At 44.0% G+C, this 16,111-nt stretch overlaps 1 protein-coding gene across 13 annotated transcripts in view; it reads right to left on the minus strand.

Annotated features, from left to right (window-relative positions):
* Positions 1-4,933: 4,933 nt before the first annotated feature.
* The window catches only part of LOC109259117 (multiple epidermal growth factor-like domains protein 6), a 61,720-nt gene continuing 50,542 nt past the window's right edge, over positions 4,934-16,111 (minus strand). For 10 of the 13 annotated variants that reach the window (XM_019436478.2, XM_053901203.1, XM_053901226.1 and 7 more), the window contains 3 exons: positions 13,428-13,557; positions 6,810-6,947; positions 4,934-5,444 (listed from right to left, as the gene is read on the minus strand). In XM_019436478.2, coding sequence (XP_019292023.2) covers positions 5,196-5,444; positions 6,810-6,947; positions 13,428-13,557 — 517 coding nt within the window. In that variant the 3' untranslated portion in view covers positions 4,934-5,195. Of the gene's footprint in view, positions 5,445-6,809; positions 6,948-13,427; positions 13,558-16,111 lie in introns of those variants that run through there. The other 3 variants (XR_008421670.1, XR_008421669.1, XR_008421665.1) reach the window with 2 other exon arrangements.

Here is a 16,111-nt window from a genome sequence, read left to right on the forward strand (position 1 = left end):
TGCCATCTATAGAATGCCAGCCACACATCAAAAGCTTAATGCATAGTATTTCTAATTCCTGCAGCAACCTGCGTAGCAAGTGCTGCCATCACCCTTGTTTTTCTGCCAGGGAACCTGAAGTACTGAGTTTAAGTAGCTTGCTCATTGTTGCTTTACCAGGAGGTGGCAGAACTGGCCATGAGCAGGGCACCATCCCAGGCTGCAGCACTTGGCTGAAGAAGAGGGATCTACAGTTCTCAGTCTCTGTGGGGAGTTTTCATTTGGTCCCAGCTTTAGCTGTCCTGACATGCAGGTGCCTTGCTCACTTGTGCATGGCCCATGTTGGAGTACAATTGTCTTGTGCAACACAGGCCCTTCGAGCTTCTCTCTACTGTAGCATGTCTTCTCCCTTAGGATAAAGTCACCTGCGGGAGCTGCCAGAGTGGACGACCCCTCCTCCTGAGCTGAGAGTGCTTTGCAGTGATTAAGAAGGTGGTGGAGAGCATGTTCTTGCATCTGTTCTCTGCCCTTACTGATGCACTAGCAGTGCTTGGGAAAGTGGGGGCAGCCTGGGAGGCTGGACTGTCCTTGGCGTGTCAATGCTAAGCATTATTGCTGTCAACAACATTGGAAGGAAGGAATGCAGGGCGGGATGGGGCAGGGCAATGACCTGAGGCTCTACTGAGTTGTGGGGGCCGTCCCTCTCCTGTGGTAGGGACAGACCAGGCTGGTAGTACCGTCCAACACGGAAATGCTGAGGTGTTTTCCCCAGATGCTGCCCACGCCAGGGAAATGACAGGCCTTGTTTAATAAAGATGGCTGAGGCCCAGGGCTTCCCCGCCAAGGGGCAGGGTGGGTTACTCTGCCGGAGCTGGGCCCTAGAGCCTCGGGGCTCGGAAGTGACCCACAGGCGCACAGAGGCTCTCTTTCAGTAGGGGAATCTTACTGCCAAAAAAATCTTATGAGGCAGTATATGAGGTAGGAAAAAAAAGAAGGGCCACCTTTTAGTAGTATAAGTTATTTTATAGATCCAAATTGAATAAATTAACTAATTGTAAATTGGTCAATGAAATAAACGAGGCTCTTTGTTTTTTTGGGGGTGTGAGTATTCCTCTCCTTTATTTATTTTTTGTTTCTAAAGTCTGTTTTTTAAAATTTTCTATGTATTTTATTTTTTTGTTATTTAGTGAAATTTCTTTCTTTTTCTTTTTAAATTTAAATCCAAGTTAGCTAACATATAGTGTAATAATGGTTTCAGTAGTAGAATTTAGTGATTCATCACTTACATAGAACACCCAGTGCTCCTCCTAAGTGCCCTCCCTAATGCCCATCACCCATTTAGCCCACCCCACACCCCAAATCCCTCCAGCAGCCCTCAGTTTATTCTCTGTATTTAAGAGTCTCTTATGGTTTGCCAACAATGAGTCTTTTCTGACAAATGCAGGCATTATAATGGGAGACATGTATGGCTTTTGCTGACATATATGCAAGCCAGTGTCTCACTTATATATGTTATTCTATGACATATTATTGAGAAAAATCTGGATTCATACAGATCAGCTGTTACAAATTCCAAAAATTAAAAAATGTCTTGGTTTGCAATTTCAAGATATTTTAAAATTAAGAGGACAGATTTATTTTTGTAGTCCACATGAAAACACACTAACCTGGCAGTTGAGACTTTGGTGGTTTCCAATAATTTGTATGTTGATGGTTGTATCTTTGAATGTATTTTCTTAATTTTTTGTTTTAGAATAGTTAAATTACACTTAGACTAAAAGACCCATATGATTCTGAGGAGCTTGCATTAGATGTCACTGACCCAGGCAAGTCAAAGATGTCCTTCATTTTGGACTCTGTGGGTATGTGCTTGGTTGTTCATTCCTAACCGCCTGTAGATTTCGGAACCTTCACTGGTGACCCCATGGTTAGGCAGCACTGTAACCTGGTGGTTAGAACATGGGTTTCGGTGTCAGATAGACCAGGGTCTGGTCTATGAACACTGCCACTTAGTAGTTCGTATAGGTCACTGTTTCTCTGCCCCCCATTTCCTCATCTGTAGAACGGAAGTGGTGTCACCTAAGCAATATGATTCCTGTGAGGACGAAATGAGATTATGCTCTTCACCCAGGCGCTGGCATTTAGAAAGTACTTTTGAAGGGACGTGGGAACGACTACTTTGGGTGCGGCTGCCAAGGGCTGAGCGCTGTGCAGGCTGCTGAGTGCTGTGTGGACTCCAGGACATCGGTGTCCTTTGGAGGCTCTCCTGTACGCAGCTCCCCATGTCACCCGAGCTCCAGGCTCATATGTACAGCTTATAGTGGATTTGTGTGTCTAGTAGCAGCACAAACTCAGGAACAAACAGAATTTAGGAACTTGTCCCTCCTAACGCTGTGTGCCCCCAGATCATATTACTCTCCTGGTTAATGACCTTAAAATAGTATCAACTTTCCTTACCAGGGCCTATGACCTTGGACTCAAAATGAGGTCCACGGACCAGGTGTTTCTCCTGGAGCTTGTTAGAAATGTAGACACTCTGCCCCCTAGAATCAGAAGCTGCTTTTTAAGAAGATTCCTGGCAATTTTCCTGCATGCGCAGTTTGAGATGCACTGAACCCACCTCATGCTGACTTCCTCAAGGGTTGTGCTTCTCTCCTGGCAGCACTATGAAAGCCTGGACCCCAGTCTCTCTCCAGCTGGATCCCCTTCTGTGAATAAAGGGTAACTAAATGTTTGGCTATTCAGATGGTTGATTTGGCATCCACAAGAGGTGGCTCTGGGCTCAGATCTGGGTAGATAGGCTTCCCACTCCAGTGAATGAGCCCTCATGTTGACTTTTTCCAGGCTGATCATACAGACCCATGAGCAGGAACCCTCCCATAGACACATGGCTCACATCTCAGTTTTGAGCCTTGGTCCACCCTGAACCATGTATCCATCAATGAATACTGTCAGACAGACATACATTTGGGCTGTGTTTTGGTGTTTGATGGTGGCAGAAAAGGGATTTTTAGATGCCTCGGGGTCAGCAATGTCAATCCCAGAAGCCACATTGGGAAGCAGTTTGAAACATGGATAGCTGCCTGGAGGCCCAGGAGGCAGTGGAAATACAGTATCATTGATGTTTTTACTTTTTTAATCTGAAGTGGAGAGTGACCTTCCTTCTAGCCCAGGGACTTACTGCTACTAAAAGGGACAGCAGTCACTCACCTCTGTAGAGAATGGGATGAATATTTTGGAACCAGCCAGAAAAGCAGAAACCAGCTGGCAGTCATCAAAGCACCTCCTCTCATCCCATGCTCTAGTGAGGACTTATTAGGGGACTTTGGCTCTTGGGGCAGCTTGTCTCTCCCCGGTGGCCTGGAGCTCTGAACAGTAGGATCTTACAGACAAAAGAGACTTGGAGACTTACATCCTTTATGACAATGGCAGCTCTTGGTGAGGGGATAGTCACCTGAAAAAGCTCCCTTCTGAAGAGTTTGAGGCACAATAGTGCATGGCCACCTTGACAGACCCAGTGAACAGTAGAGGAAGGTCTGCTTCTCCAGGTCCTGTGTGAACATCTGCTTGGGACACCTGGGTTCCCTGCCTGGAACACAGGTCCATGGAGAGGCAGACCCTGAACACATTTGATCAAGTTTACAAGATATTGGAGTCCAGGTATGTCTCCACATAGCTGCTGTGAGGGCTAAGGAACTCAACGCAACACTGGCTGTCAGAAATGGCTAGACACAGTTCTACGGTCTGGCCTGGCAGCCTCAGCCACAGCATGGCTATGGGCCAAAGAGCACTAGCTGAGGATAGGGAGGGGAACCCCAGGAGTCAGGAATTCCTGGGGCTTAGGACATTCTTTCCACTTCTACTTCCCCCTGTGATTTCCTCTTCCTAAATGGATTCTGTCCTGATTCCATTTGGTCAATTCCTGGCATGTTCTTCTCTCTCATGTCTCTCTTTACCAGCCACCTAGCCAGGCAGAAATGCTCTCCCTTTTCCAGGTCCCTTACCCACCATCCATGTTTAACACCACTGAATGCTTGGTTCAAGTCCTAGCCCCTCCTTGAACTTATCCCAGGGGCTCCAGTCCTGGACCTCCACTTCTTTGTCTCTGAGTGCCTCCCTCTGTCCTAGTGGTGTTCAGTTTCCCTTATGCTCGTGTGGCCCTGACATGACCATGTGACTTCAGTGTCAGTGGCTCTGTCTGTATAGTCAGTTACACTCATGAAGCATTCCTGGCTCACCTGGTACCCAGTACGTGCAAAGCAGTGTGTGAGTGGTGTTTGTACATGTACGTGTGTGTGTGTGTGTGTGTGTGTGACATACTTTGCCTTTAAGGAACTTAAAATCTAGGAGGGAGGATAAATCATGGCACAAATGACTCAAGTGGGAATATGACAAATGGTAGAGACAAGACAACATGAGGATTCAAAGGAGAGAAAGATTGGGAAGGGGGTTTGGGAAGAGCTGCATTGAGCCAGACACCTCTGGGGCAGGTCTTGGAGGGTGCAGAGAGCTTCACCTAGAGTGAGCAGATGGAAGTAGGAGGGACCTTCTGGAAAGAGAGCTGCTTGTGCAAAGGCACAGAGGACAGAAAGCATAGGCTGTCCTGGGGAAGCACAGTTCTCTCTGGACCTGAGGCCCTCCATGTGGCACAGGAGGCTGGGGATTGCCAGCACATCCTCGCCTGTCTCTACGTGCTCCAGGAGGTCACCAGAACCAGGCAGGGAATGTGGCCCACTGGGGATCCCCATGAGGAGTTGGCAGTGATGGAGGATCAGCGTGGAAGGTCTGTGCTGTGGCTGCACGTAGGGTCTCATGGTCCCCACCCCAAGTGCTTCTCACCCTTGAATCCAGGCACCCCAGTGAAGCTGTTGGGGGCATTCAGCCTGGATCACAGCACCCAGTGGCCGGTGCCCTGAAAAGAGAGTGAAGACAGACTCAGTGATGGGAACACATGTCAATTTTCTTGACTTGTATGACTTTATTTTCCCTCACTCCAAAGGATAGCAGACAGAAATCAGCACAAGCCAAGGTCCAGGCTCTGAAAGAAATTTGGGTGTTGCCCAAAAGAAGCATGTCATAAAACTGAGCACATGTTCCAGGCCCCGTTGGCCCCTGAGACACCCACTCCTTCCTACCAGGAGTGAATGGATTAACCCAGTTGTGTTCTCCGTGGAGAGGGCACTCCTACAGATGGCCACTGCAGCATCCTGTGTGACTCAGCATCTCCCCAGGCTGGGCCAGCTCCCTCCTGTATACACACTGCCATCTGCCACCTGGAGGAGCAGGGACAGCTCCCACTCCAGGTCTTCAATCCTCTGAGCCAGGTGGGCTCTTCTCACTCCCAGCATCAGGGCCTCCTCTCTCTTCAGGGCCCTGGTCCCCAGATTCTCTCCATCTGGGTCACCTACCTCTGGTGGGTAGGGTCTGTCTTCTTGCCACACATAAGGGAAGATGCTGGGAACCTCCTGAAAAGGACACAAACAGGAAAAGGAAATGTGGCCCCTGAGAGTTCTAAGTTCACTCTTTCCTGTATCCACCACATGATCTTGGCATGACTCTCATCCCTCTGACAGTCTCTAGGCATTAGCACCCATCCAAATACTTGGGAAGATGCCAACAACTTACCTCCAGGGACTGACTTCACAATTAACTAACAAAGACATAGTGTTCCCTGAGTTTATGTTGCTACATTAAGGCACAACAACTAATTGTATCATTACACAATCATCATGGTTAATAATTTGGAATAATTATTGAATAATTAAATATTGCTGTATTTTATAGCCCCTCAGCTCATCCTGTTTTTTCCTTCCTTAATACTAGAGATATTTATATAATGTCTTTTCAAGCTTGAAGTTACCATGTTACTTTATCCTCACCGAATCATTTGAGCCCCTCAATGCAGTCAGTGATAGGTCCCTATACATGGTCCTTCCACAGTGGAACTGATGTCACAGCTTCCTATCTGAAGTAGAGGGTGGCTGCTTAGAGACCCCACAGGTTAGTGTGACTTTTTTTTTGTGGAAAATCTCAGAGAAGGCCCTCCTGGGCCCTCACTCCCAGAGACCTTTCTGGTTGTGAAGAGGGGATTCCCCAGAGACACAGGTATTCTGGCACAGATGCCCACTCTGGGAAACCTGGTGAGAGGAGGTATCTCTGCCTGCTCCTCCACCACCCAGGGCATTGCCTGTGTTTAACAATTCAGCAAGGCGGGGATTAGGGTGAGATGAAGGAGGCATTGGCTTGGTGCAAAAGTTAAGAGTATGCCAAAAAACTCAGGTCAAATGAAATGATATTTTAATACAGTATTAAGAATCTCCAAGTAGCAAACTAGGGCCCACAAACTGGCTGTCTGCTTTGGTGAATAGAGTTGTATTGAGCTCAGTGCAGATACAACTGAATTATTCCCTTTTGTCTCTTGTCTTTGTCCCCTCCAACCTTTCCTATGTTGATACCTCCAGAGACTCAAATTAGGATGGGGGAGCAATCTAGATGACAGATGAATATCATGGAAAAGTCCTTGTTCCAGAACCACGTACTACTAGTTAGCTACACCTAAACAGCTATTTCTATTGCTCCCTTTTCATACTCTTCCTCAGTCTTTCTGGGCCATCAATTTACTTAGAGACCTGCAAGCCCAAGCTGATTGAGAGGTCCTCCCTGTCTCTAGGAAGTATGTGCCAAACCAAACAGGCAAAACCAAACTTTCGTTGGTGGACTTTCTGGTCCCAACCCCTTCTATGGGGTCCTGTGACTCTGTGGGCCCCACACGTGAGACCCAGCTATCTGTGGACATCTCAGGAGCTGAGGTGGTAGTTTGCTGGGCTTACCACAAATGTATTGCCTTCACTTGGGGGAAGTTGACCTGGTTTGTCCTTTTCCTTCTGAAGTTCTAGGGCTTGAGCAGTGAGCTGGAAGAACTCCTCATTCAGCTCATCCAAAGTGTTTTCCACCTGGCATATCTTCCTCTAGAAACAAGAGACACATGGTCTTCATTACTTTCACTTTTATTCTAATTTCATTGCAAATCAATTGAGCTCCTGTTCCATGACAGGCAATGGGATTAGCACCAGACATACAGAGTTGAAGTCAGGTCTGCTCTCAAAGAGCTCAGAGGTAAAGGCAAGTAAACTCAGGTGTACAATCCAGTATAATAAAGGCTATGGTGAGGGGGGGTGGGCACAGGAGCAAAAAGCAGGATGCCTAATCCAGGTAGGTATGACCAGGGAGAACTTTGTTCAAGAGGGCACATTTCAGCTAAATGTTATCAATTAACAGGAATTAGCTGGGTAGACAATGGAAGAAGGGCATGCTAGGCAGAGGGAATAGCATGTATGAAAACAGAGATATGAGAGAGAACAGGGAACATTCATCCATCAGTCAGTCCGTCCATCTGACCATCCACTCATAAGTAAAGAAAACTTTATTGATCATTCAGTATGTGTCAAGCCAATGATTAGTCCTATAATTCCATTAGTGAACTTCCATGGGGTTTACAGTCTATCAAGAATGGTGGACCTAAAAAAAAGAATTATGAGTGATGAGTATTACCTGTGGGTTGCTGTGGGAAGGTTGCTATGGGAAGTAGTAAAAGTTAAGTTTGGTGGTAGCATGGAATTTTTTTGGAAAAGTGGAAGGAGATGATGCTGGAGAAATGGAGGTAATGTGGGAGCTAGAGACAGTAGTACACAATGGGCCCTGTGTGCTATTCTCAGCTATGATGGCAGAGACTTTCTTATTAATAGAATTCAATTTGTTGGAAGTGTCAGCCCTGCTGAAAAACAGTTTATTTCAGACTCTCCTGTAGATTGAGATTACCATATGACCACATTTTGGCCAATGAGATGTTAAAGAAAATTGTTGAAAGAATGAATTGTGGAAAATGTCTTCAAAAGGAGAATTGACTTTAGGGTGCCTGGGTGGTTCAGTCAGTAAGCATCAGACTCTTGATTTCAGCTCTGTCATAATCTCATGATTTGTGGGATCAAGGCCCACATTGGGCTCTATGCTGACAGCACAGAGCCTTCTTGGAATTCTCTCTCTCCCTCTGTCTCTGCCCCTCCCCTGCTCATGCTCTCCCTCCCCATCCCCCAAATAAATAAATTAATAAACTTAAAAAAACAAAATAATAAAAACAAAAGGAGATCTGACTTGGTCAGCCTGTTATCTTCCCCTTTTACCTTCCTGCATGTAGCATGTGGGTATTTTTCCTTAAATACTAAGGTGTTAACTACTACTTTGGGGAGGTGTTGAGGTCATGAGGCAATTTATGGTGGGAACTGGTCTCCGGTTGCCTGAGTAAAGTCTGGACTCAGGAAGTGACTCTCTATTCTCTGAATTTAAATTAAAAACCTGCATCTTACCTGAGCACATGGCCCATTGCTGAACAGGCTTGTTGCTCAAGGTTGAGGTTGGAACAGGTTTGATGTGAAGAAATTGGAACCATAAGGCTAAGCACACTATTAGGATGCCAGATGAGAGAGAAAGAGAGCGAGAGTGAGAGCGAGAGCGAGAGAGAGAGAGAGAGATTAGGAAGCTAACCTCCCAAGAGAACTGGAAGAAACAAACCCCATAGTATGTAAGTGGAGATAATCACAGTTGCCCCACAGGGAGGCCTGCACAGAGGAAAATTCCCCTGAAGATGACTTGTCGGTGAAAAGGTAGGTAATCCAATGGCACAAGAAACAGCTGACCTGATAAAAATACCCCCAAGAAACTGGACATAACAGTGAGATCTGAGCATGACTGCCATATAAGCATGTGAAGGAAGACAAAATAAAGAATAGAATCCATAAAGCAAGCCCAGGAACATTTTAGAGAAAAGTAAATCTAGAAATGAAAACATATGAAGAGAATGACAATGTGATTGATAGCTTACATGTAGACCCAGTTGTAGTGAGTTTGTAGAAACTTGTGAGGAAATCACCTGGAAGTCAGATTGGGATACGTAAATGAGAGGAAAATAGATAGCAAACATAAAGGAGAAATGAAGAAATACAGAGGTAGAAATTTCAAATGTTGCCTAGCAAAATCCATTAATAGATGGTGCTTTTTGCCTATACATCTTTGCAAGTGTCTGTATTGTGTGTTCATTTTGCCATCTTATTGGACACCAAAATGCCTTCCTGAACTGTCAGTTCCTTGAGCAGAGGTTTGGGTTTGTCATGTCTGTGGATCCCCAGCTCCCTCACACTCAGCCTGTCTCCCATAAATGCTGGTTGAAAAAGATGGGGATCTCCTTCCCTTGCCTCATTTATGTTTCTGAATCAGGTCAGGCAGGATGATACAGAAGAAAAAGCACAAGTTTCTGATGTGGACAGAATGGGATTTGAAACTCTCTTGAACAAAGTTACCTTCCTCTCTGAGGTTCAGTTTCCACAGCTGAAGAATCAGTAGGTCTGTCTCAGAAGGCTGCTGTGAGGTTCACATTGGTGTGTGAAAGTGACCAGCACAGGCCTGGCTCACAGGAAGACCGCAACAAATAACATGCTTTCTGTCTGCCCCTCTTGGGCACTGATGTGACTCCTTGTGTATTTGGCAGAGAGAAAATTAATCATGGCTTAGTGCATGGGGATGAAGGGTAAAATCATTACTATCCATTTTGGATACCAATGGTTTCCCATGTCATATAGTTCCATTGTGTCATGGACTGTCACAATATCTGCTATTTCACTTTATGAATAAGGAAAGGAAAAAAATGTCCTTCAGTAGAAAGAATTTCCCAGTCTGTCCCCACGCTGGGTTGTATGAGGAAAGAGTTCCAGTGAAATCTATAGGATTTGCTATGCCTCTATACTGGTGTCCCTTGTTTTAAGTGACTGAGCAGAAACTGGAGTTTCTGAGAATACTCTATGTACAAAACACTATATTTCATAGGCTTCTTTCCCACTTCCATTCCCATTACTACCAGATCAGCCCTAGTACCTTTTGGTTAAAAAGAAATGAAAAATATATTTGCAAATGACATATTGGATAAAGTGTTAGTATCCAAAATCTATAAGAATTTATTAAACTCAACACCCCAAAAACAAATAATTCAGTGAAGAAATGGGCAGAAGACATGAATAGACACTTTTCCAAAGAGGACATCCAGATGGCAAACAGACACATGAAAAGATGCTCAACATAACTCATCATCAGGGAAATACAAATCAAAACCACACTGAGATACCACCTCACACCTGCCAGAATGGCTAAAATTAACAATTCAGGAAACAACCGATGTTGGCAAGGATGTGGAAAAAGGGGAACACTTTTGCACCATTGGTAGGAATGAAAACTGGTGAAGCCACTCTGGAAAACAGTATGGAGTTTCCTCAAAAGGTTAAAAATAGACCTACCCTATAACCCAGCAATTGCACTAGTAGGTATTTGCCCAAAGGATAAAAAAATACAGATTCGAAGGGGCACATGTACCCCAGTGTTTATAGTAGCACTATCAACAATAGCCAAATTATGGAAAGATCTTGAATGTCCATTTACTGATGAATGGATAAAGAAGATGTAGCATATCTATCTATATCTATATCTATATCTATATCTATATCTATCTATCTATATCATCTATATCTATATCTATACAATGGAATATTACTCAGCAATCAAAAAGAATGAAATCTTGCCATTTACAACAATGTGGATGGAACTAGAGTATGTTATGCCAAGTGAAATAAGTCCATCAGAGAAAGACAAATATCATATGATTTCACTCAAATGTGGAATGACAAAACACAACAGATGAACATAGGGGAAGGGAAGGAAAAATAAGATAAAAGCAGAGAGGGAAGCAAACCAAAAGAGACTCTTAAATACAGAGAACAAACCAAAGGTTGCTGGAGGGGAGTTTTGTAGGGGGTTGGGCTAAATGAGTGATGGGCATTAAGGAGGGCATTTTTTGGGACAAGCACTGGGTGTTATATGTAAGTGATGAATCACTGAGTTCTCCTAAAACTAATATTAATACACTATATGTTAACTAACTTGAATTTAAATAGCAAAAAAGGAAATAAAAGACAAAAATATGCCAGAACAAAAAAATCTCCCAACTTTTGTTTTTCTCATTGTAAAAGGTATCCCTGGTTCAGTGTAGAATATTAGTAAATATAACATTTAAATATATAAACAGGGGCACCTGGGTGGCTCATTCTGTTCAGAGTCCAACTTCGGCTCAGGTCATGATCTCATGGTTCATGGGTTCATGCCCCGTGTAGGGCTCTGTGCTGACAGCTTGGAGCCGGGAGCCTGCTTTGGATTCTGTGTCTCCCCCTCTCTCTGTGCCCCTCCCCAACTTGTGTTCTGTCTCTCTCTCTCTCTCAGAAATAAACAAACATTAAAAGAATTTAAATATATAAACATGTACATTAATATCATGATAACCCACTGAGGTGGACTGCATCGAAGGCTCTACTTCTTCGCACCCTTTGGGCCTGGGCCCATTGCCATGCTCTTCTGCAGTGCCCTCCCACAGTGGGTGGGCTTTTTTCTCACAGCTTGAAGCTGAGCTCCACCATCTGACTTCCTTTGGCCATTAAGATAGGCAGAAGTCACCTGATGCTAGTTTTGAGCCTGGGACTCAAGAGGCCTTTTGTGATTCTGCCAACACCTTAAGAAGGACATGTCCAGACTAGCCTGCTGGCTCTGGGAGGAAGAGGAGAGACTTTGGATGCACAGTTGCTCCCAGAGTCTCAAGCAAGCCCAGTCTGGAGCTGGAACTCAGGTGAAATGCAGACACCTTGCCAAGACCCAGAACTGCAGGGTTGGCCCAGACCAGATCAACTGAGCCCCCAGACATCCACTGCTGGGAATTTGTGTTGTTGGTCCTGCAGCAAGAGCTGACTGATACTCAGTAATCATTCTTACATTTCAGGCCTTCACATTTCAGTTTCTCTCTCTCTCTCTCTCTCTCCCCCCAAGATAGTTTTACTCCTGCTTTTATGGCTCTCTGTTTCCCATGTGTCTTTTTAACAACATATATACCCACATATGAAATCATGTTACATGTGCAATTCTCTATCTTCATCTTTTACCTTAATAACATTGAAAATTCTCTATAACCTTATTTTTTATAAAGACATTAATATTTTATGACAGAGCTCTACCAGAGCTCTATAACCCTCATATAAAAAATTTCAATGTCCTTGTTTCCTCATATTTGCCTGTATCTAAAAATTTTTCCCCTTAGAGAGATTCTTAGGATTGGAGATATTGAGTCAAATGGAATGAATATTTTAGAGACTTTTGACACAAATTGATGGATTGTTTTCCAGGAAGGTTTTAACTTTTTATCCTCAACCAGCTGGATGTGGGAGTGACTATCTCCTTCATTCTCACAAATAATTAATACTTTAGTTAAATGTTTTAGGTAGATAAAAAAGGGCATCTAGTTTAACTGCTATTTCTCTGATTCTTTGAACATTTTTCATATAATTTTATATGTCTGTATTTCCTTTCTCTTAGGGTCATTTACACATTTTTTCCTCATAGAGAAAAAGTATCTGTTGATGGTAAATTTTTACCTAGACTCCTGTTTTATATTATTATGTGATCATAACTATTATTACTTTCATTTGGGATTTTTTACCATTGTTTTGAAGATTCTTTTAAACCTTCACAGTATCCTACCTCTTGCCCTTGTGAATATTATAGATTCAGGGGCCTGGGACAGCACCCCTCCCCTGCCAAGACAGGCCATGTTGGCATGCAGATTATGCCAAGTTTAAAATAGTCAAGGCTCAAAGGACTTGACCTTCTTCCACAACCACCTAAAATAATTTAGATAGAGGACCTGCTCCAGGAAGAGTGATGTCACCATAGAAAACTACATTGTAATATGAGCCAGGTGTGGTAGACAAGGAGGAATGGTGCAAGGCCTGTTTAATCAAAGTCCTCTCTATGTTCTATTGTTTCTGGATGACCCAGTAAACATTTATTGACTGAACATTTACTCTTTTTCATCTTCCTGTGAATTGAATTTCTTACCTTCTTCTTAGTTCAGGACATACCTCATTTTGTCTGACTGACTTTAGAATCTGAGATCTGTGTAGATTCCCCATACATACGAAATCAAATTTGATTTTTTCCTGTTAATCTGTCTCATGTCAATTTAATTTTTAGTCCAGCTAGAAGAGTCTTGAAAGACAGAGAAAAATGATTTCCTCCCCTACATGGACAATCAGTGAACACTTAGTGAGTGATTTTCTTGGCCAGTATTCTTTAATCCTAATTTCTTTTTCCACAAAGTATCACTTCTACTCATATTTTCTCCACCCCTGTATTTGATTTCTGGGCCCCAGAATCATATACAGTGTGTAGGTAACAAGCAGGGTTGAAAGATGGGACAATTGGACAGCTCAGAATCCTTGGAGGTGACAATGAGAGGTTGGAGGAGATGGTGGCCCATAGCACTCCCCGAGGTGAAGAGGACCTTGGTCACAGAGCCAGGATCCTACCTGCATCTCAGGAAAGGCTCCATGCCTGTGTCCAGCCCCGATGATCCACAACCTAGAGCCTGGGCTCTCGGTGCCTCCTCCTTTGGCAGCACACTGGGGAAGCTGTCCAGGTCCCAGGTCCTGCTGAGAGCTGGGAAAAGGGAATGAGAGACACCCCTTTAGGACTCTGCTGCCCAATAGTACATCTTCCCAACCAGAAAAAAAGAAGACATTGGCCACTCTTAACTCCTCCCTGAGGAGTCTGGGATTAGAGAAGAATGAGATTATTGACGTGACAGAGAAACTGACAGATGCATAGATTCCCTGAAGCTGCACCCACACAGCTGTCCCTGCCTCAGCAGGTGAGTGACTTCTCAGTGACAGGTACAGAATATGTCACCCAGAAATATGCCAACTTGGCATATTGATTATTTTGAGCTGAAGGCAATTGAGAAGAAACAGATATAAGGAAAGATCTCTGCCCTTACCCTATTTTACTAAAAGCAGGACATACATTTTAAAGATGCTCTCCTGCTCCCTTCTCTAGGAAGGGCAGGAGTTAATCACCAAGGTAACTCTAGATGTTTATCAGCCTGGAATTGGCACCACAGGAATTTACACAAAAACCTTGCTAAAACTAGCCCTTATCCACCACTGGTTCTTCCATATATTTACCTTCTGACAATTTGACACCCAAGAAACTCAAAGACCATTTATTTTGTCTTGTAGCCTCTCTAAAAATTTACTGTTATTTTATTAAGATGCTGTGTAAGCCCAAGTTCTCAACACCCTTCCTTCCTTTACTCTTCACTGAGTGCTTTCATGTGTATGTGCCATGTGCATGTTAATGCTCATCTTTTGTTAGTCTAATTTACTGGGCCCTAGCCAAGAACCTAAGATGGGTAGAAGAAAGGAATTTTTTTCTTTCCCTATATCAGGCTGGTTGTGCCCTGTGAGAGCTGTGTCTGTTAGGGCCTCCCTAACTGGTGTTCCTTCTGTGGCCCAGTAACTGCTTTGTGCCCTCACCCTTCAGGCCTGGGACAAGGAGATGTTGGCCCAGTTCTGCTTGCTCCAGGGAACTGTGTTAGCCTTTGTGGTAACATGTATCTGCCCACACCTTTATATGTCCTCCTTTATTACATTTTTCTCAAATTTTCCATCTAGAAGGTGCTTGTTTCCTGTTGGGATCCTGGTCAGTACACTGCTATACTCTTCAGACTCCCTTTGGGAAACTCAATTTTCAATCTCAGTTTCTGTCCCTTGATATGAGAGGGGTGGACTATCTTCAGTGAGCCTTTAGGCCTCTGGGACTGGTTGCAGTTCATGAGCCATATCTGAGCTTTCTCACCTCCATGTTTTTGTCAACACTGTTCTCCTCTAGGAACACCCTTCCTCAATGCCTCTGCCAGTTAGGACCCTACCCTTATTTTAAAGCCTATTTCAAAGAATACTACCATCACAAAAACCTTTCCTGATCCTTGCAGATGTCTTTAAACCTCTTTAGCCTTTTATTACAATCACTTGTTCTTCCTGACTCCTTCAGCTCTGTATCAAAGACAGCAATAAATATCTGTTGAGTGAAATTATCCTCAGGTTGTAGATCATGACACTGGCTGGAAAGCCTGGGTGGCTCAGTCAGTTAAGCATCCAACTCTTGATCTCAGCTCAGGTCTTAATCTCAGGGTTGTGAGTTCAGGCTCCATGTTGGGTTCTGCCCTGAGTGTGAAGACAAATAAATAAATAAATAGGCACTACTTTCAGGGAAGAGCCCAGTCTAGAATCTAGGTCTCTGGATTATAAATGTTGGGGAGGAAGAATTTCCTCTGCCCTTCAAGGTCCTTCTAGCTGGACTAAATCAAATTGACATGAGACAGATTAACAGGAGAAAATCAAATTTAGTTTCACATGTACAGGGAATCCACACAGACATGAGATTCCAAACACAGGGAAAATGAGGTGTATGTGTCATCCTAAACTAAGGAGAAAGGGTAGGGGTCTGGGACTTCAAAGGGAAAGAAAGAAATTCACAGGGAGAATGAGAATAAATGTTTGGTAAACAGATGGTTGCTGGGCCCACAGAAACAATGAGACATAGAAGGTTTTGATCAAACAGGCCTTGCTAGGTTCTTCCCTGTCCACCATACCTCATTCATATTACAATACTATGTACTACATGTACATATTACATGTAGTTATCTATGGTGACAGCTATTTTCCTGGAGCAGGTCCTCTACCTAAATTCTTTTAGGCAGTAGAGGGGGAGAAAAAGAGTTTTTCCTGAGTCTGCTGGATTTTGATTGCTCTAACTCAAAATGATTTTCATGCCAGAGTGGCCTATCTTGGGCCAGGGGCAGCCCTTGGTCCCTACACTAACTTGCCTTTGTGTGATCCTTCTTTCTGTAGTCCCTGATCCTCTAGGAACCCAGGCCCCATGACTTTAGCCGGAGAGTCAAGATTCCTCTCCCCTTGCCTGCAAGATACTTCATTTATGTAAGTTTTCTAGGCAACCTAAATAAGGAAATCAATGGAAGAGAAGTTTCTGGGAGGAAAGACTGTCATAGCTTTGGTGGAAGGATTAACGGGGAGGTTAGTGCAGGGTGGGCTCTGAGACTCAGATCCCTTGCACTGATATCCCAGCTCTATCATAAAGCTTAGCCTTTCTGAAACCTGGTTCTCTCATCTTTAAAATGGAGCTAGGGGTGCCT

The sequence above is a fragment of the Panthera pardus genome, unplaced genomic scaffold (assembly GCF_024362965.1).
Source record: "Panthera pardus isolate Hobbes unplaced genomic scaffold, ASM2436296v1 HiC_scaffold_1, whole genome shotgun sequence".
NCBI classification, from domain to species: Eukaryota; Metazoa; Chordata; class Mammalia; order Carnivora; family Felidae; genus Panthera; species Panthera pardus.